The sequence below is a fragment of the Symphalangus syndactylus genome, chromosome 23, assembly GCF_028878055.3.
Source record: "Symphalangus syndactylus isolate Jambi chromosome 23, NHGRI_mSymSyn1-v2.1_pri, whole genome shotgun sequence".
In the NCBI taxonomy this organism is placed as follows: domain Eukaryota; kingdom Metazoa; phylum Chordata; class Mammalia; order Primates; family Hylobatidae; genus Symphalangus; species Symphalangus syndactylus.
Genome location: NC_072445.2, coordinates 11,551,052 through 11,571,625, shown reverse-complemented (window position 1 = coordinate 11,571,625; position 20,574 = coordinate 11,551,052). Strand labels below are relative to the sequence as shown.

The following is a 20,574-nucleotide window of genomic DNA, read 5'->3' as shown; positions in this document are numbered from 1 at the left end:
CCCCCACCCGCCACAGAGATTCTGATTCAGTAAACCTGGGGTGGGCCTGAGAATTTGCATTTTTAGCAGGTTTCTAGCTGGTTCTGATGCTGCTGGCCCAGGGACTGCACTTTGAGAACCACTGTGTAGGAGGATCTCAACTTCTATGGACCAGAAAGGGCTATTTCTAGGAATTCATCTCAGCACCCGAGGTGTGGACAGCTCCCCAACGGGCTCTTCATTGTCATTCACCACTCAGGCCTGAGACAGGCAGCCCGCTGAGGACAGCATTTCCCCGCCATCTCCCTCTACCCACCACCCACCGCTTGGTTTCCACTCAGACCCCTGCCTCTCCCTGCTCCCTCCTTGGGAAGCACATCCTCAAACTCTGTCCTGCAACCGAAGGAGCAATTTCACTCTCAGTCACATTCACTGATTCCTTTCAGGATGCAGAAGACCTCAGTTAACACTGCACTTGCCTCCTGGCCAGCCAACTGCCCCCATCTGTTCCTTTCCCAAAACTGCACCCTTGGCTGGGGGACTTGGGATCCCCCAGCTCTGTTATCTGCATGCTACAGGCCTGATTCATTTCACAGCCACATGGTCAGATGTCTCCTCACCCCCTTCTCCTCTTCCTGCCCCCGCCTTTCTCTGAGCTCTGAATGTCCCCTTTTCACCCAGCCATATTTCCCCAGCCCCCTCCTCTCCTCACTCCTTTGCCCATCCCATCTGTGATAAATTTGGCAGATTACCCCATGAAAGCCTAAATTATCAGTGCTCATGGTCACTTTGGCCCTTAGTCCATTAGAAAGACAGTGTTGAAATTGCAAGCATTCATCAGAATCTGAATTTCAAAATTTCTAAAAATTCCCAAATTTGAGGTTGTCTCAACTATCCTTCAAGACCAGAACTCTCGTTGGATTTTTCAGCAGGCAGTTGAGCCCAATCCCTACTCCTCCACCAGATCGTAAACTCCCTGAGAACAAGAAGCTCAGCCCCTCAACTCTGAGCCACTCGGCCTAGCACAGCGCCCAGCTCCTAGTAAGTACCTAGGAGATGGCTGCTTTATTATGACTATTATCATGATGGCATTGTTGCTGTTGTTATTGCTATCTGCTCTGCTCTCCTCATGCCTTGCCCAGTGCCTTGCACACAGTAGGGTCTCAGCAAAGTCTTACAGGTACACAGATGACAAATGCATAGTTGTCATCCTCACCTCGCTGCTCTTGCCTCCTACTACCTCATTCGCCTGTAACAGCTTCTCCCTCATTTGCCTTTTTTTTCCTTTTCTTAACTGCTCCTATGTTCTGAGCCAGAGCATTTGAACGATTTTTGTGCAATAACTGCCCACCCCCACGCCCAGATCTTCAAGGCCTAGGAGACTAGTGTCAGGAGATTTGGTGGGTAATGGGTTCTGGGCAGTAGAAAACAGCCCCCTTTACAGAGATACAATTATACAGGTTATACTTCCCTGAGTTCAGACACGGCCACAGACCTCAGGGAACCTAGTGTCGGCACAGATGGTGCATGGGGCCACATTATATGGAATATTCTCCACTTGCTATAAAACTGTTGACAAATATAGGAAATGAGATGTTTTCCTTTTTCATGTTTTTTTCCTTTTCCTTAGCCAAACACTGCAGGCCCTCATGAGTCACAAAAGTTCTGAGATATTACCCAGAAATATAGGAGGAAAACTCTATATTTCCCCCTGTCAAAGGTTTGGTTTTCTTATTTATTTATTTGCATGCCACTGGGTAAATTGAACCCTAAACAATATTAAAAGGAAATAAACATGTCTCTCAGCCGCTCACGGACCTAGCACTCACCAGGGAGCGGGGTTATCAACAAGCCTCCCCAGATGGGGACAAAGTTGCAGTCTGGAGGTGGAGTGGGAGTCCAGGGACCTGCAAAGCGGGGGCCCTGCAGCTCCCCACTCCAGGCAAGTCGAAGCTCCCTCTCCCCTGGCCAGCCTCCAAGACCCACAACTGATGCACACATCCACTCGGCGTCCACAGCAGCTCCCAGAAGGTGGAAAGACTCCATTTTTATTTCCACCTTTCCAGTACCTGTGCCTCTCACTGACCCATTCCAACATACACACAGGAACACACAAATACACACACACACACCAGCAATGACTAACATGTCCCAAACCATAGCAGAATGTCATTTCAGAGTCCTAGCTGCATAGTTGAAATCAGAGGGTGGGATGCCTGAGAGCATTCATATGGCCTGTTTATAGTCACTGAGAATCCATACTTACTTTGGGAGAAGAAAAAAATGTACGTTAAAAAAAAATATATATACACACACACACACACACACACACACACACACACTCAAATACATACCAGTGGTGGATAGATGGATCTTTCTCACCCTGAAAACCATGACAGATGAGTTTTGTTTGGGCCTCTATGCATTTTAAAGGTGCATTTAAACTCACTAAATTAGAATCTGGATCAGTGGCAGTGCCCACCCAACCCTGGCCTCCTCTTCCCCTCAGCAGGAAGGCAGCCAACCAGGTTCTCATTCAGAATTTAATCTTGCCTGAGTGGCGTGACCACTTCTGTCTCTGCCCAGTTTTTGTTTGTTTGTTTGTTTGTTTGTTTGTTTTTTGAGACGGAGTCTCATTGTGTTGCCCAGGCTAGGGGGCAGTGGCGTGATCTCGGCTCACTGCAACCTCCACCTCCCGGGTTCAGGTGATTCTCCTGCCTCAGCCTCCTGAGTAGCTTGGATTACAGACATGCACAATCACTCCCAGCCAATTTTTGTATTTTTAGTAGAGACAGGGTTTTGCCATGTTGGCCAGGCTGGTCTCAAACTCCTGACCTTGTCCTTCCAAAGTGCTGGGAGTACAGGCTTGAGCCACCACCCCCGGCCTCTGCCCGGTTTCTGCGATGAGAAAGCTGGGCCCTCTCCCCAAGGGGACAGGTCTGGACTAAGTGAGTTTACAGGGTAAAGTCAGAGACCCCACTGCCTTGGGGTCTTCAGAGAGCCCAACCCCTACTGCAACTGAGTCAAAGTTGGTGGGATCAAGACAAGCAGTTCACCCAGGATCCAGGAACACAAAACCTGTTCTGACACCCATTCTTCTGCTCAAGAACATGCAGTGGCTCCCAATTACCCACAACAATGACGTTTCCTCTCAACGGCAGACCATAGGTGGGGACTGCCTGGAGCTCTGGGTGAAACAGATCTCTGAGGCCTTGTGTGGGTTCAGCAGGGAGAGTGCAGTGATCAATGATCCATGTCTGCCATGAATGAAAGAGGGGAGATTGCAGCCGCCCACACTGAATGTCAGTCTTCCCTGGACTACAGAACTAAGTCTAAATGCCTCTGCTGCTCTACCAAACTCTTCCGCCATCTGACCCCTCATTTCCTCTCCAGAGTCACTGCCCACTCCTCTCCAGCAAGGCCACCCCCATCACGCCAAGCTTTGCATTGCACTTGGTACACACCACCTCAGACCTACCTCTGTGCCTTGACTCAAGCTGCCATTCCCACGCTCCTGCCCCATCTTCATCCTTCAGATATGAGTTTAGTTCCTAGCACTTCTTAAGGTCCAGCTCAAATCCTCCTCCTCCAGGAAGCTTTCTTAACTGCTCTGATCCATCCCAGCTCTCAAGGCACTCAGGGGCGTTACCACATATTGAAATAGTCAGTATTCGAAGAGTTTCCTATTTCCAAGTACTCATCTCACCAACCTGATTGAAAACACACCATCACCACCACCAATGAGAATCACATCTGACTTTCTTTTTTCTTTTTTCTTTTTCTAAGACAGCGTCTCGCCCTGTCACCCAAGCTGGAGTGCAGTGGCGCAATCTCGGCTCACTGCAACCTCTTCCTCCCAGGTTCAAGCAATTCTCCTGCCTCAGCCTCCCGACTAGCTGAGATTACAGGTGCCCGCCACCATGCCCAGCTAATTTTTGTGTTTTTAGTAGAGACAAGGTTTCACCATGTTGGCCAGGCTAGTCTCGAACTCCTGACCTTGTGTTCTGCCCGCCTCAGCCTCCCAAAGTGCTGAGATTACAGGCATGAGCCACCGCACCCAGCCCTTTCTTTTTTATCCTCCACAGCATTTCACACGATGCTTGCCAGGAACCAGCCTGGCCACAAGCACTTACTGATGTCCACAGGTTTACTTTAGATGCTTTAAGATCCTTGGGGTCTCAGAAACCAAACTTGTGGGGACAGAGGTGAAATCAGAAAGGCCCCACCCTGGACTGAGAGTCCCTCCGACACAAGTTCCATTCCTGACTCATTGTGCAACCTGTGGCTTATGGGCAGAGTCACTTAACTAAATGTCTAGCCCTCGATGTGCCCATCTGCAAAATGGGCAGCCTTGTTCTTCTCCTTCCCCGCCCACCACACCAGGGGCAGAATTTTAATCTCTACCCTTCCACTGACTAGCCAGTGGAACCAGGGACCCGCCCTCCTCAAGCCCCAGCGTCCTCCCCTGTGCAATGCAACGTTCCCAGTAATGGAGCAGGTGTGCGGGGCAGCCCTGCTCCCCTGAAGGACAACAGCAGGCCACTGGGGAAAGGTGAGGTGTCGGGCAGTAGCAGAGACATGAGCCCCAGCATCTCATTTTTGGTGGGCTTTCCTTCCCCCAGAGCGCTTTTCTTCCCCCTTCTCTTTTTTCTCCCTTTCCCTGGGGCTAGGAAAAGGTCTTGGAAGACAGATGTGCTCCATGGGGTGTGGGTGGGGGACCCTCACGCCTCCGCTGGCTGAGGTGGAAAGACATCTCTGAGGTCTGGAAGTCAGTCACAGGACAAGACAAGGGAGGTGGGGAGGGCTCGAGGCCCTGCAGCCTCCCTTTGGACTTCGGAGAGGGCCTGAGAAGGCAGGCAGGCCCCAGGGGGAGAGTCAAAGAGGGGCAGCGAGAACATGTCAGCCAGGCCAGGAGGGCCCCGGCTCCATTCGCCACAGGCCCCATCCAGGCAAGTGCCCACAAATCCTTCTTGACCCCACAAGGGAACCACAACCCCTCCTTTCCCCCCATTTACTGCAGACTGCAGCTGCTCTGCTTCGCCCTTCCCCGTGGAGCCACCACAGATGGTGATGACAGAAACTACGGGAAATATCTGTGGCTCTGTTAACTGAGGAAAGCAGGGCACAGGGCAGGGTGTACAGCGAGGGCACTGGAGCGCAAGGGCGCTAGAGGCGATGGTGGGCTCTCCAGCAGACCATCCAGGTCAAACCCAGCTCTGCCTCATATAAGCCGTGCGGCCGTAGAGAGTCATTTGACCTTTCTGTACTTCAGTTTCCTCGCCTGTAAGACAGAGGTGACTAATGTGGGGACCCAGCTTGCGTGAGTTAGTCCTCAGAAGCAATTTGGATCAGGCGCAGTGGCTCACACCTGTAAGGCTCACATCGGCACTTTGGGATGCCGAGGCAGTAGCATCACTTGAGCCTAGGAGTTCGAGATCAGCCTGGACAACATGGCGAGACTCTCATCTCTACAAAAAAATAAAAAAATTGGCTGGGGGCAGTGGCTCACAATCCCAGCACTTTGGGAGGCCGAGGAGGGGAGATCACGAGATCGGGAGATCGAAACCATCTTGGCTAACATGGTGAAACCCCATCTCTACTAAAAATACAAAAAATTAGCCGGGTGTGGTGGTGCAGACCTGTCTGTGGTCCCAGCTACTCGAGAGGCTGAGGCAGGAGGATCGCTTGAGCCTTAAAGGTTAAGGTTGCAGTCAGCTGTGATTGCACCACTGCACTCCAGCCTGGGGAACAGAGAAAGATCCTGTTTCTTTTTTTTTTTTTTTTTTTTTAATGAAGAAAGAAAAAAAGTACTGCGAAGAGTGCTTGCTTTTTTTTTTTTTTTTTTTTTTTTTTTTTTTTTTTGAGACCGAGTCTCACTCTGTTGCCTAGGCTGGAGTGCAATGGCACGATCTCAACTCACTGCAACCTCCACCTCCCGGGATCAAGCAATTCTCCTGCCTCAGCCTCCCGAGTAGCTGGGATTACAGGTACCCACCACCATGCCCAGCTAATTTTTATATTTTTAGTAGAGACACCGTTTCGCCATGTTGGCCAGCCTGGTCTTGAACTCCTGACCTCTGGTGATCTGCCTGCCTCGGCCTCCCAAAGTGCTTGGATTACAGGCGTGAGCCACCTCACCTGGCCGAACAGTGCTTGCTATCACTATAGAAGCCACTGGAATGTGAGCCCCAGGGTACAGACTTCTATCTCTTTTATTCATGGCTTCATCCCTGTATCTAGAACAATATCCAGTGCATAGGAAGCACAAATATTTGTTGAATGAGTGAACTGGGGAGGTGAACACATGGATCAATCAGCGGCCGCCACACACCTACTCCAGTCAAGGAGGCAAACACACGTGCTGTAACTGTCAATACAGGCCTTTCTTTCTGCAAACATGGAGTGTTTACTATGTGCCAGGTAATGTACTGTGGGGTGGCTTGGGCATAACATAGGGGTGAATGACGCAAGGGCTCTATGGCAGAGACTACTGGTTGTCCCCATTCCACTCTCCCCTTCTTCCCTAGTCCTGGAATTCTTGGCCAGGCACATAGCCATACAGAATAAAGACTAGATTTCTCAGCCTCTCTTGCAGCTAGACATAGCCCTTTCACTAAATTCAGACCAATACAGTGCAAAGTGTCAAGTGATAGCTTCTGAAACTCCTTAAGGGATGGCTGGCACTCACTCTTCCCCCAGGTGACTGAAAAGTGGATGAAATGGCTGGAATTGAAGCAGCCACATTGGACTGTGAGGAGACGGAAGTCACCCCTCACAGAACAATAAGATAATAGGAGCCTGGGCCTCAGAGGACCATATCAAACAAAGCCACCAACCAGCCCCATACTGCAGACTTTCAAGAGAAGAAATAAAACTGCTAAATTGCATGAGCCAATGTTTGGGGTTATACTACTCATGACCTACAGCCCATGCTAAAGCTAACTGATACAGACGCATCACTGGAAGCTCACAATTAGCTGGCGGGGGGCACACAAAGAAACAGACCAACCCATCCATCAGAGTGTGGTGAGGATGTGTAGGCACAGAGTATTGTGGGAGGAAACGCAAGGGAGGGAAGGGTGGGAGGGGATCTAGGAAGACTTCCTGGAGGGAACGACATCTACATCAAGTCCCAAAGAATGGGGAGGCCTTTGGTGGGAGGTGGAGGGAAAGGGAAGAAAGTGCTATAACTGAGATAGATGCATGCAGAGAGTTGGGGAGTTCAGGAGTGAGGTGGGGGGCGGGGGGGTAAATTTTATCCCAAGGGACTGAGAAAGATTTTTCCAAAGTGAATGGAACAAGGCTCTGAATGATGAGAAAGACTTAGACAGGTTGGGAGGAAGAACGTTCCTGGGTAAGGAACAGCAAGTGCAAAGGCAAAGAGGCCATGACTGGACATGGTTTGAGTGTGGTGTGCTCAGGGAGGGGGTAGGAATGACGGCAGATGCTGGGGAGGACTTGGAACTGTGTACCGGGTGCTTCATATTTTAAGTGTGTAACACGCGTTAGCTGGCTTACCCTCAAGACCCTCCGAGCTAAGTGCAGTACTATCATAGCCTCCTTGCACAGATTCAGAAACCAGACACAGGAGATTAGGCTGCTTGCTCAAGGATGCCCAGCAGTGCCCAGCAGGGCTGGGAGTGGAGCCTGGGCAGTGGGACCCCTCAGCCCGCATGCTCCACTCTCACAAGGCAGCGGGGTTTGAGGGCACCCACCGCCCCTTCCCTCTCCTGACCTGAGCACCCGTGTCCACACCCAGCATCCTCCGAGGCCTCCTGTTCATCCATGCTGGCTTGTAGACATATCAGGAGGTTTTAATATTGGACATGGAGGGAAAGGGAAACATAACAGCACCAGGGAGGCCCAGGGAAGTCCAGAGCAGCCAAAGAGAAAGGCAGATCTGAAAAGAGAACTCTTGGGTTTACTCAGACATGGCCCTCTTTTCATTTCAGGGAGTTCTATCAGGAAGCATCACATCTCCCAACTTCCATGTGTGATAAGGAGGTAGCAACTAATTATATACTAATGTGTTTCTTACAATTATCTCGTTTATAACCCTCACATCAGTCCTATGAGGCTGACAAGCGGACTCTCACTTTATGGATGAGATGAAGCACAGAGAGGGTAAGTAACTTGCCTGAGGTTGCCCAGCTCATAAATGAGGGAGCCAGGATTCACCCCAGGTCTGCCTGATGCCAAGTCCACATTCATAGCCACCTCGCTCTTACAAGTCCTCAGGCAAGGCTCTTTCTACATCCGTGACAGAATTCTGTTCAGACACTGCGGCCTCCTCCCGCTTCTCCTCCCCTTCCCTCCATCCTGCTGCCACAATCTGTAGTCAGCATATGCCTCAAAAAGGCGACAAAGCCACAGACGTGTCCTCAGAGGTTTTTTAAAAAAAATGTAGTATTATTATGCAAGAGCTGAGAGAATCGTTGCTAGAAACACCCCTCGCCTTACTTAATCCTGGCACGTTGGAAAACCCATCCGAAGACATGAATCTGAGCCTCTGGGGCACCAAAGACCTTGGACTGGTTTTCTCCTCCATCCCCTGCCTCTTGAAGGAGGCCTCTTAAATGCGATATGAGACAGAGAAGGGCCTCTCCTGAGAAGACATGTGTTCCCCTTGCTCTATAGGGAGAGGCCCAAACCGGGAGTGCCCAGTTGCACAACTCCAGGGGCGCCATTCCCACAGGGTACAGCGTGCCTGTGTACTGCAGCTGCTGCAGGTGGCCTCCTTCCTCCTCCACTGCCCTCAGTCCTCCAGTGCCCCATGGCCCAGTCCGTCCTCCGGGAGTTTTGCGCTGGCACCAGGCCTGCCCGGTCCCGGCCTTGTGGCATCTTAAGCCTAAACTTGAGTCTGATGGATGGCTGGATGCTGGGCGGCACACGCACATCTGGAGTCCTTCCCGGGAGAAGCCCCAAGTACAGCCCAGTAAATCAATAAACAAATTAATAAGCAAATACTGCTGTCTGCTGAGCCGAACTGGGACTCCCGGGCGAACAGATTTAAAATCAACAACAGACGGCCACAGGGCATGCCGGGACCAGGCAAAAAAACCTGCGTGGAATTTTCAGAGCCTCCATCCCCCAGCCCATCGCTCTCAGGACTAGAAACACGGTGGGGTAGGGGTGGGGGGACTCCTGATTTGGGGCTGGCAGGGAGCAGCACGGGACAGGCTGTTGTCTGGGAAACCCCCCCCCCAACCCCTGGCAGCTTCGACTCTCCCTCACTTGCTCTAGTCTGCTGCTTCCTGCCAAGAGGAGGGCTTGGTGCACCGCTGGCAGGACCTTTGATCTGGGTACCACAGATAATGATGTGACCAAGGAGCCTCAGTCACGTGGGGCACCAATTGAGGGGGTTGGCCCTTCCTAGCTGAATCCCAGCCACACTGCAGCAGCTTCTGTTCACTTCTCAGCGGGCTGCAGAAGCAGGGTGGGGGAGGCCAGGTGGTACAGGACTGACCCCTGTGGATGCCACCTCATCACCCTGTTGGTGAGAAAGCAGGCAAGCAGGGCACATGGGCCTGGGGAAGACCACAAGGCCAGGTCCTCCAGGCAGGGAGGCTCTGGCAGAAACCTCTGTGCCAATCCCCCCGCTTCCTGTCCCCGCATGCAGAGGCCTGCGCCGCACCGCCCCCCCAACCCCACCCCAGTGCCCAGGAGGCCAGGGTCAGGAAGCAAACAGAAGCGCCTGCACGCCTGCAAATAGACTCCAACCGATCTCAGGAGAATTTCCAGCCAGCAGGCCTGTGGCGCCCTTTGCTGAAAGGGCCTTCTGAAAGCCTGGAGTCTTCTCTTTTGTGCTCATAAATGCCACCCAATCGCAGCGGCCGCGAAGCTGCATAAATAAGGCAGAGAGAGTGTCTGCCTGGGGCACTGGCCTCTGGGATGCCTGCCAGGGCTGTCAGGCCGCCCAGACTTCAATACCAACAGACTTAAGGGACAAGAAAACAGCTCAGGTAAAGGCTTGGAAGCTCAGGAGGGAAGTGACCCGTCTTGTGAGGCGACAGAGATCAGTCTGCTCAGGGCCTTCTGATGCGAGGCTGTCATGAGGCTCATGCCCTGCAGGCTCTCCCCCACCGGGTGGGCACGAATGGTGCCCAGCAGCTGGGGAAGCAGGCCTCTCAAGCGTCACCCTGCTGCATCCCACATCTCATGCTGCTGATGAGCGGGAGTCCACCCTTTCTTTTCCATCCCATGGGGAGGAGGCTCACAGGCTGCTAGAGCTCTCAGAAAGAAGGGAGGATGCTGCCGGGCATGGTGGCTCATGCCTGTAATCCCAGCACTGTGGGAGGCCAAGGCAGGCGAATCACTTGAGCCCAGGAGTTCGAAACCAGTCTGGTCAACATGGCAAAACCCCGTCTCTACTAAAAATACAAAAATTAGCCAGGCTTGGTGGTGTGCACTATAGTCCCAGCTACTCGGGAGGCTGAGGCAGGAGAATCGCTTGAACCTGGGAGGCACAGGTTGCAGTGAGCTGAGATCATGCCACGGCACCCTAGCCTGGGCAACAGAGTGAGACTCTATCTCAAAAAAAAAAAAGGAAAAAAAAGGAAGGGAAGATGCCGGCCAGCCCCAAACACCCCAGGAGACTTGGAGAATTCTGGCCATGAAACTCACCTGCTGGGAAACTCTGGTGACCCACCAGGCCCACAGAACATTGCCAAGGCCTTTGAGAACATTCTAACGTTCCTCCACAGAGTCTAGCAGTCATTGGTATATGCTGTGTCCCAAAGCACCTTTGAGGAAGGTGTCGGGTGGTGACAGCGAGGAAGACAGATATGGTTCCTGCCTTCCCAGAGTTGCAGTGAGGGAATCCGGGCTCTCAGATTCACAAGGCAGAGTGTGGTTTTGCTGGGCCTGGAAGGCCGTGGTGCATCTCATGGGCTGGGGCAGCAACTCATTTCAGGTGGTGGGGAGGGAGGGCGAGAAGGAAGCCAGCCTGCTGGGGGTTGTCTGGGAAAACAGAAACCTCTCCCACCTCCAGGCTGGCAGGGAGAAAGCCCCAGGCAGCCCCAGGCCCTGACTCTGCCTCCCAGGCTGCCTGCCCTAGGGCACTGCTCATTAATTACCACAGTGCCGCCAAGATAGCCCTGGCCTGGACTCAGTCCCACACCAATTGCCACGTGAGAGGAAAAGAACTGGAATTTGGGGAAAATGACAGAGAAAAAAGAGATCGGCTTCAAGGGAACGGGCCCCGAGTGTAACTTTCTTTCTGGCCCTGGGGAAGACAAGAAGCTGCACAACGTGGATTGGAGCACAGGCCCTGGGGTAAGTCCTGGCTCTACTCTACATGCTCTGTGGCTTTGGGTGAGTCACTTGAACTCTCTGTGCTTCAGTGTCCTCGTTTGTAAAATGAAAGTAAAGACAGTACCAGTGTTCACAGGGCTGTTGTGAGGATTAAATGAGTGAATGCATATTCAGTGCTTAGAGCTGCTCCCAGCACATAGGAAGAGCTATATACGTGTGACTCATGATTACTCTCAGCGAACAAGGTGGCTGGGCCTACCCAGGGAGGCAGGCACTCTGGGCTGGACCACTTCAGCCTTGCAGGGATGGGCTAAGAGGAGTGGGAAGAAAAGACAGTGAGGGAGGTAGCCCTGGAGCTGTAGGCAGCCCCACCTCCGGGATGAACAATGAAAGAAAAGGGAACCCACTGGTCCCAGATCGGTGTGCAGTGTGACACGGCCACATGCACCGTTTACATGTGTATACACTCATATAATCACCATGCAGATCAAGATAATAATGTTCCCGTCACCCCAGAGTGCTCCTTCAGGGCACTGGCCTTTGAACATGGTGTTCCTCAAGGCAGGAAAAATACACCCCCACGGGGCGTGAAAGAATCTGTTGGGGACAGAAGAAATGGAATAGAACTTCCACTTCTATCTATTTTATCACATGCTTTTCAACACCCCTTTTTCTGTATATTTTATAATGCACATATTAGCATGATTGCACATTTAGAATTTACTAATAAATAAGTGTACATTTGCTAGGGATACACACTGAGTATCTCCTGCTTACCCCTGGGTTCCCCACTTCCTCCACCCTGCTCTGAGGCTGCCCTGCGTGGTCCCCATCACCCGGGCTCCCTGGGGAGATCAGAGGACACTGGCAAAGTGCAGTTGGGGAATTGATTCCACTGCTCCATCCCTGCAGGGCACTGCAGGCAACTCTTTCCTGGAAGCTGCTTACAAGTTGACTCTCTCCTTCCAAATTTGGCTCAGCACCCCTCCCCTCGTGGCGGTCACAGCCCTGCAGCAGCCAGCCCCTGCTTACTGCACTGTCCCTCCTGGCTCCCCTGCACTCGCACCTTTATAAAGAGTCCTTTGTGAAGAAATCTGCTCGTATTACCCTAATTTAAAAGTGGCATCTGTCTCCTGCTGGGACCCTGACCTGATAAGCAGCACGTTCTCAAAAATATTCTACCCACTGGGCTGTGTGATCCAAGTATTTGGAGATGACTGTTAGTGCACTGGATGCTGCCCATTGGTGGTTCAGGGCGGCTTCCCCTTCCTAGGGGAGGAGTGGAAGGAGCCGCTTTCAGCGTTTGCGCTCAGCTCCATGCTTGGAAGCAGCAAGCACTAAGATGGTTAGCGGAGTTTGCTGAGCTCCTGCCTGTACCTCGCCAAGGGGTGCCTCCATTCCAGGAGAAGGATGCCCAGGAAGTGGCGGCCGTGGCCTCGTACCCACAGAGCCTGCTGTCTCAGTCCCTGTTTCCTGTCTGGACTTCGGCTCTTCCTCAAGGGGCCAGCACTGGACTCGTGCAGGGTGCTGGTGGCACCGTGATGGCAGCCTCACCCTGAGTAATGTGAGGAGACTTGAATAAAGGGTCTCTACAAAGATGGAGGCAGGGTTTAGGGAAACGAACATGGGGAGCCTCAGAACCCTAGGGCTAGCAAGAGTGGGGAGCCCCCTCTGAGAGTAGCTGCATGAGAGCAGCTGCAAGCAGGGTCGGAGGGACACAGCCACCCTGTGGTGACCTTGTGGGGAGGGAGCTGGGGTAATAAATTCCCTGTCCTCACTCTCCTCCCTTCCTCCAAACCCACCTGCAAGCCAGAGGCCAAGGGAGCTCTTGGATGCAGAGAAGTCAGCATTCTAGGCCAAGAAGGAGGGGGAGCCAGGTGTGGAAAGGGGAATATGCATCGGACGGGACAAAGGGAAGATTTGCTGGATGCACTGCAAATGACCTCTGTGCCACAAAGGCCTGGCCCCTACCCACGGGGCTGCTCCTTGCCCCTCAGGTGCTCACGGATAACCACATCCCACCTCCCCACAGCTTCCCTACAGGAATGGGAGCAGAGGGGCTGAGCGGTGAGGAAAGGCGGGCGGAGGCTGCAGGAGTGAGCTTGGGCGGATCAAGACGTGCTTGGAATGTCAGATGAAGAAGCCCGAACTTTCTCCGCAGGCAGAGCCGTGTAAAACAGCTGATCAGAGGTCTGGCTAAAGCCAGGCCTGAGCAGGTGCCCTCGTGGAGGGGATGCAGGCAGCAGGTGGAAGGAAAGCTCTCTGATTCCTTACTCAGCTCAAAGAGAGAAGGCAGGGAGACAGGAGGCCACTGATACAAACACTGGTGCCTCCAGCGAGACATTTAGGAAGAGCCCCCGAGCCTTTGTTCACTGCTATATACACAGCTCAGCTCAGGCTCTGACTTCCCCTCCGGAGCGGAAGCTTCTGGTGTTGAAGGCTCTGAACTAGCTGGGAAGAGGCAGCTGGCAGAGAAGGGGACAAGGAGCTCTCTCTCCCTCAGCCCCGAGGAGCTCAGCACCGGCTCTGACCCGCTGTGCCTCCGACTGACTGTGCAGCTCTAGGCAGGCTCCTGCCTTTCTTGGTGCAGCAGTGTGCTCATCTGGAAAGTGGCAATAAAGCACCCACTTGCCAGGGTTCTTGGAAGGTGGAATGTGACAGCACAGGTGAAAGCGTGTGTTTCCCATCAGAAGAAACGCGGGGGCTGAGGGGTAGGCAAGTGCCACTTGATGGGAAGCCCAAAAGAAACACTAGTCGCTACACATGTCTGATGGAAATGACAGCACCTTTCCCTCTCCCCATGAGGGTTTACTGAGCATCAGTGGGGGCCCTCGCCCTGTGGGCTTCTTGGCGCACAGGAGGAGACGGGGGTCTACTCTTACAGGCCGGAAGTGGGGCTGCAGACAAAACACACACAAAAAACAATGTGACAACTCTACGAGGCTGCAATCATCGTTGGGCTGAGTACAACAGTACAGGTTTCAGTATATAGGAATCCCAAAAAGGGGGAAACTGGTGGGAAGAGGGAGGGAGTTTAGCTAAGCATGACTGGAGAGGTCAGAATTCCATGACAGGAGTCACCTAGGTAAAGGCAGGTGCTGGGAGCAGGGACATGGCCAAGGAGGGTGGCGGGCAGGGGGCAGCCCTCTCTCCATCAACGAGAGCTGGCTGGAAAGGGCTGGATACAAGTCCTGGGGTCCGTGCTCTTCCACACCACACCATGTGTCTTGATAACCAAAGACATGGAGACCTCACCCCAGAGGAGCCTCTCAAAGCCCTCGCCTGTCTTGCTGACTTTCTTTTGCCTCCTCTGAGCCAAACCCCATCCCTGAATTAAGCCAGACAGCTGCTTTCATCCTCCAGGCGGCTGAGATCAGCAAGAGAAAGTGACACCTTCCTGTCAGTTCTGGAGTTCCTATAAATTCATTCATTCGGCAAATATTTAGTGAATATTTCCTATTATCCTTCACTACTCCAGGCCCTGAGGATCCATCAGTGAGGAGAAGGAGCTACATTCTAGTAGAGGAAGACAATAAGCAAAACAAATGAGCAAAATATACAGGAAATGCTATCAAGAAAAAGCAAGGGGAATAAGGGAAATTCAGAGGGGACTCAATTTAAAGACAGTAGTCAGGGAGGGCCTCGTGGAGAAGGCAACTTTTGAGTGAAGACTGGAAGGAGGGGATGGAGAGAGCCATGTAGGCTTCAGGAGGGAGGGCATGCCAGGGCCAGGAGTAGGGTGAGAGAGTGAGGCACCTCAGGGACAAATGTTAAGGAGGTGTTCCCTTTGGGGTCGTGTTGCAGCCCTGCTCCCCACCACCCTCCCTATTGCAACCAGGCTGACTGTTCTCAAACGCAAATCTGATCACCATGGCACAAAACCTCAGAGCTGCCCAGGGGTCCCCTTGGCCTTGGTATGAAATCAGACTCCTTAGAATGGCCCAAAGACCCAGCTGTCCTTCCAGTCTCCACTCTCCATTCCCTCCTCCCTGTGCACGCCATGCCTCCTCTTTCTCATGCCTCCACCCTTGCAACCTGGAGCCTGGGCCTGGAACACCCTTCCCCCACTCCTGTGTTCTCCTACCTCTTCTAACTTTTTTTTCTATTAGTATTATAAATATTTAGGACCTACATAAAAGGTATAAATAACAATAAAATTAATCCCAATGCACTACCACCTCCACCCAGCTTAAGAAAGAAAACATTACCCATGCAATAGAGGCCCCCCTGGGCACATGCCCTAGGCACATCTATCTCTCCAGTGACGGAGGCCATCACTATCTTGCTTTTTATATTTACCACTAGTACAGCACAGGTTTGAAAGTTAGCCGTGCTGTGGTTTGAATATTTGTCTCCTCCAAAACTCACGTTGAAAAATTAATTACCATTGTAACGATATTAGGAGGTGGGATCTTTAAGGGGTGATTGGGCCATGAGGGCTCCACCCTCATTTGTGGGTTCATGCCATTATAAAAGGGCAGATTCGACCCCCTCTGGCTCTCTTTTGCCCTTCCACTTTTCACCATGCAAAGACTAAGCCTTCCTCACCTCTGGAGGTCACAGCATTCAGGGCGCCATCTTGAAATCAGAACCACCAAATCTGCTGGCATCTTCATATTGGATTTCCCAGCTTCCAGAACTGCAAGCCAATACATTTCTTTTCTTAAATTCCCCTGTCTGTGGTATTCTGTTATCGCAGCACAAAGGGAGTAAGACAAGCAGCATGTAGCACTGTTTTGAATATTTTGAATGTTTTCGAACTTTAAGTGAATGGGATCCTCTGGTTTACATTCCTCTGCAACTTGTCTTTTCATGTAACATTATGTTTGTGAGATTTTATCCATGTTGATATGCGTAGATCTAGATCAGAGCTCGGTAAAGTTTTCTGGAAAGGGACAGATTGTTCATATTTTAAGCTTTGTGGGCCCAACAGTCTGTTGCAGCTGCTCAACTCTGTCATTACAGTGCGAAAGCAGATACAGACAATATGTAAATGAATGAATGTGGCCACATTCCAATACAACCTCATTTACAAAAACAGGCAGCAAGCTGGATTTGGTCCATGGGCCATAGTTTACCAATCTAGGCCATTTGTTTTCATTGCTGTATAATATTTCATTGTATGACTACACCACAGTTTATTGATCCATTCTTCTATTCATGGTATGGTTGAATTATCACTCCCAATTCTTTACTCCAGGACTATATAGGACTATACATTTAAACTCGTTGATATACAGAGTAGATGGAGAATATATCCCCATCCCATTGACTTGGGGTTTGGCCTAATGGAATTTAACCGGGCAAATGCTAAAGAATGTGATGCAAAAGGAGGTTTTTTGTTGTTCTTGTTGTTTTGAGATGGAGTCTCACTCGGCTCACTGCAACCTCTGCCTCCCGGGTTCAAGCAATTCTCCTGCCTCAGACTCCTGAGTAGCTGGGACTACAGAGGCATGCCGCCACACATCGCTAATTTTTGTATTTTTAGTAGAGATGGGGTTTCACTGTGTTGTCCAGGCTGGTCTTGAACTCCTGACCTCGTGATCTGCCCGCTTCAGCCTCCCAAAGTGCTGGGATTACAGGCGTGAGCCACTGCGCCTGGCCGCAAATGGAGGTTTTTAATATGCTTTTAGGGTTTAGTTTGGCATCCTGTGGTCCTGCCATTTGCCGTAGAAGAGCATGTTCCCAGTAAACTGTGGTCTCTTCAGCCTGAGTCCCCAAATGACAGCTACGTGTAGCCAGTGTGAACGTGAGTTCACCCCAGCTCACCTGCACTCGTGTGTGCAAGAAATAAATGTTTGTCATTATAAGCCAATGATATTCTTAGGATTGTTTGTTACACAGCTTTATTGCAGCTGTAGCTAATGAATACAATGGACATTTACATTTTTGATTCTTTGCTGTTGCAACAAAGTTCACGCTCATATACCTCAACTGGTGCACAAATGCATCTTCAACTTTGCCAGTTAATGCTGATTTGCTTTCCAGAGTTTTGTACCCATTTACACTCTGCCAGCAATGTCAGAGTTTTCTTGGTTCTACAACCTTGTCAACACTTGGTTTTGTCAGGTGTCTGCTGATCTGTGGGTGTAAAATTCCATTGCCCATCTAACTCTTACTCATCTTTCTCTTCCTCTGGGCCTCCTTCCCTAATGCCCCCATCTGAACTGGGTCCATATACTCATTGCATCCATAGCTCCTTACACTTGCCTCTTTCACAGTCCTGGTATTGCATTTATCTGTTAATCTGTCACCATACAGATAGCCCCTGTCCCCCAGACCAGGCACTTAGCAAATAATTGTTGAATGAAAGTTTCATGAGAAACTTCAATCAAGCTGGTCAGCTCCAGTCCTAGGGAATGTATACGCTGAGACAACTACCTCATCACAGGTACAGCCCTCATATCAAGGTGTGTCAAAGGACAGAGACTGATTGCTTTTCATGTGGTTATCACACTTGGGCTTTGAATGTGACTTGTTTTTATGCTGAAAATGTAATCATTCCAGGCTTGAATTACAGTAGCTAGAGAGATGTGAGTGAAAGCTAAACCCTAAGGGTCTAGGAAGGTTTTGTGGGCAAATGCCATCTTTAAAAAGCAGGTTACTCATATAATAAATAGCTTGCATTGCTGCACACTGCTCTAAGCACTTTACACATACGAGATAAATATCAGAGGAGGAAACTGAGAAAAGTAACCTGCCCTGGGTGCGCAGCTGGTGAAAGCCTCGCTGTAGCCACCATCCTGTTGTTATTTATCACTCCCCCACCCCAAGGTAATTGCTTTAGAGAACAAAGAACTTGACACCTGCCAGAACTACCCCCACCCCCCACCCCACCTACACCCAGCCCCAGCACCACCTACCCCGACCCCCACCACTACCTACCCACCCCAGCACCACCTACCCCGACCCCCACCACTACCTACCCCCCACCACCACCTACCCCCACCTCCTACCACCACCTACCCTCACCCCCCACCACCACCTATGTCCACCCCCCAACACCACCTACCCGCCTCACCACCACCTACCCCCACCCCCCACCATCACCTACCCCCCCACCACCTACTCCCAACCCCCACCACCACCTACCCCCACCCCCACCTATCCCCACCCCTCCCACCACCTACCACCCCCTACCACCACCTACCCCCATCCCACCACCACCTACCCCCATCTCCATCACCATCTACCCCCACCCCCCACCACTATCTACTGCCACCCCCACCACCACCTACCCCCACCCCCCACCACCACCTACCTCCAACCTTTGGATGGCATGAGTTTGTTTGGTGTATCCAAGGTCACATTTAAAGAACAGAGTTCTGAAAAATCCATGGGGAGACATCTTTGCTGCCAGTCAGCATGATGGAAAAACACGGGTCTTGGAGCCAGGAGGCGGGTTTTAATCCAAGCTTGACCACAGTCTTAATTTAGATTATTTTGGTTGTAAGGAAAAGAAGTCAATAACTTTAATAACTTCAAAACTCCCAAAATGAAGAGGAGAGATGTGTTGTAAGGAATGGGTGGTGCTCTCATAGGACAATCAAGGGTTGGAACCAAGAATCGGACCATTGATATAACCATACTGTCATTCTGTCCCCTTCCTCCCTGGGCTAATTATGATCAGCATCTCATCCTAGGGTCAGATTCCTGGGAGTTAAAATCTGATTGGCCCAGCTTTGGTGAGGTGTGTTCCTCTGATCGAATCAGCTGTGACTGGGTAGGTGGGATCACACAAACCTCAGGAAATGGGGCCTATTGTGAGCTAGGCAGATATTCTCTAGAAGGTGCCTAACGCAGTTACTAATTCACCGTAGACCTCAGGGAAGATACCTTCCTTCCCGGACTCGCGGTTCTCACCTGTAAATGAGAGATTTGATCTGTGTCTGGTTCATCATTACATCTACTATTGCCTGTTTAATCAATGCTGAATGGACTACAGTGACCTCTATATTCGCTTCTGGTTCTGACCGTCTGTCTTTTAGAATTCTCACATGTAAAGTGTGTGGGTACAAGGAACTGGCAGCGAGGGAGAAGAAGGGGAGAAGGAGGGTGTGCTGACACTGGCTAGGGGTGCCTGGGGACTTCAGCTTAAGCAGTCTTTTCTCCGGGCATCTTTCCAGGGCCAATCCTCTGTCCCCACCAAGCAGCATTCTGGCCAGAATTTGGCTTCTCTAATAAACACTGTCCTTGGAGGGACAGTGCCCTTTATAAGCTATTAAATTGGCTTTCTGACAGTTGCCAACACAATGCCATTTGAGAAGCAAAGTCCAAAGTGGGAGGACTCTGGATTTGATTCTGGTGTCCAGAATCCAGACTCTTCCACTTATTATGTGACCTAGTGGGTCACAGCCCTCTGAGCATCACAGTCTTCACTGCTCAGACAGATATGAGAATCTTTGTTCTGCCTTATTCATAGAACTGTTTGAGGGATATTGTGTATAAAATTATCCATAATAATTGAACTATATTTGTGATCTGCTAACTAGATGCCAGGCATAGCGTCATATGCTGAAAATGATTATTATGTATAATCCTTACAAGAGCCTTATGAAGTAGCTGCTACTGTAATCTCTGTTTCACAGATGAAGAAACTGAGGCTCGGAGGTTAAATAACTTGCCGAAGGTCACACAGTTGATGAACAATAGAGTCAGATCCACACTCTGAACAACTAGGTTCTAGTACTTTTGTTTGTGGTCCAGTTGTAGACAGACACATTATTATGATGACTTCCCGGGGCCTAAGACCTGTCGGATAAGCTGAACATTGAGACCCACAGAGCTGGGAAACCAAAACTTGGACACCAGAGAAGCAAACTTCTGAGTTTATTCCTTCAGTCTAAACACTACATGAATCAAAAAATCTGTGGGCTGTAAATGAAGTAACTCAGCTCAAATTAGCTCACTCGAAAAAGGGAATTTGTTGGCCTCCACTCTCCGAGGGGCAAAGGTGAGGCTAGGGCACCTGGAATTCAAGTTTCAAACAAGCACCCCCAGGGCAGTCTTCCTCATCATCGCTCATTGCTGCTGCCTTGTGCTGGCTGCCTGCCCTCTTTCATACTCCATGAGCTTTTTCTCAGGAAGAGAACACTGTCGCCAGCAGTTCCAGGATCACACATCAGCTGCTCTGCAACCAAAGTTAAGGTGTGATTTCCTTTCCCAGCTACAGGTGAAACAAATCTCAGGAAAGGATTCTTGTTGGCCTAGCTCAGATCATGAGTCCCCGCTTCTGAACCAATCACTATGGCTAGGGACATGAGGTTCTATGATTGGCTGTCCCGTTTAGATCATATGCCACCCATGTGAACAGTGGGAGTGGATCTGTTATAAGAAAGTGGG

General features: G+C 50.9%; 1 protein-coding gene across 1 annotated transcript in view; it reads right to left on the bottom strand.

The window, feature by feature from the left end:
* Positions 1 to 18,852, bottom strand: part of LOC129473638 (putative uncharacterized protein FLJ45825) — a 28,817-nt gene extending 9,965 nt beyond the window's left edge. Inside the window, exon 1 of the mRNA XM_055264322.2 lies at positions 18,494 to 18,852. Coding sequence (XP_055120297.1) covers positions 18,494 to 18,580 — 87 coding nt within the window. The 5' untranslated portion in view covers positions 18,581 to 18,852. The remainder of the gene's footprint in view (positions 1 to 18,493) is intronic.
* Between the last annotated feature and the right edge of the window lie 1,722 nt (positions 18,853 to 20,574).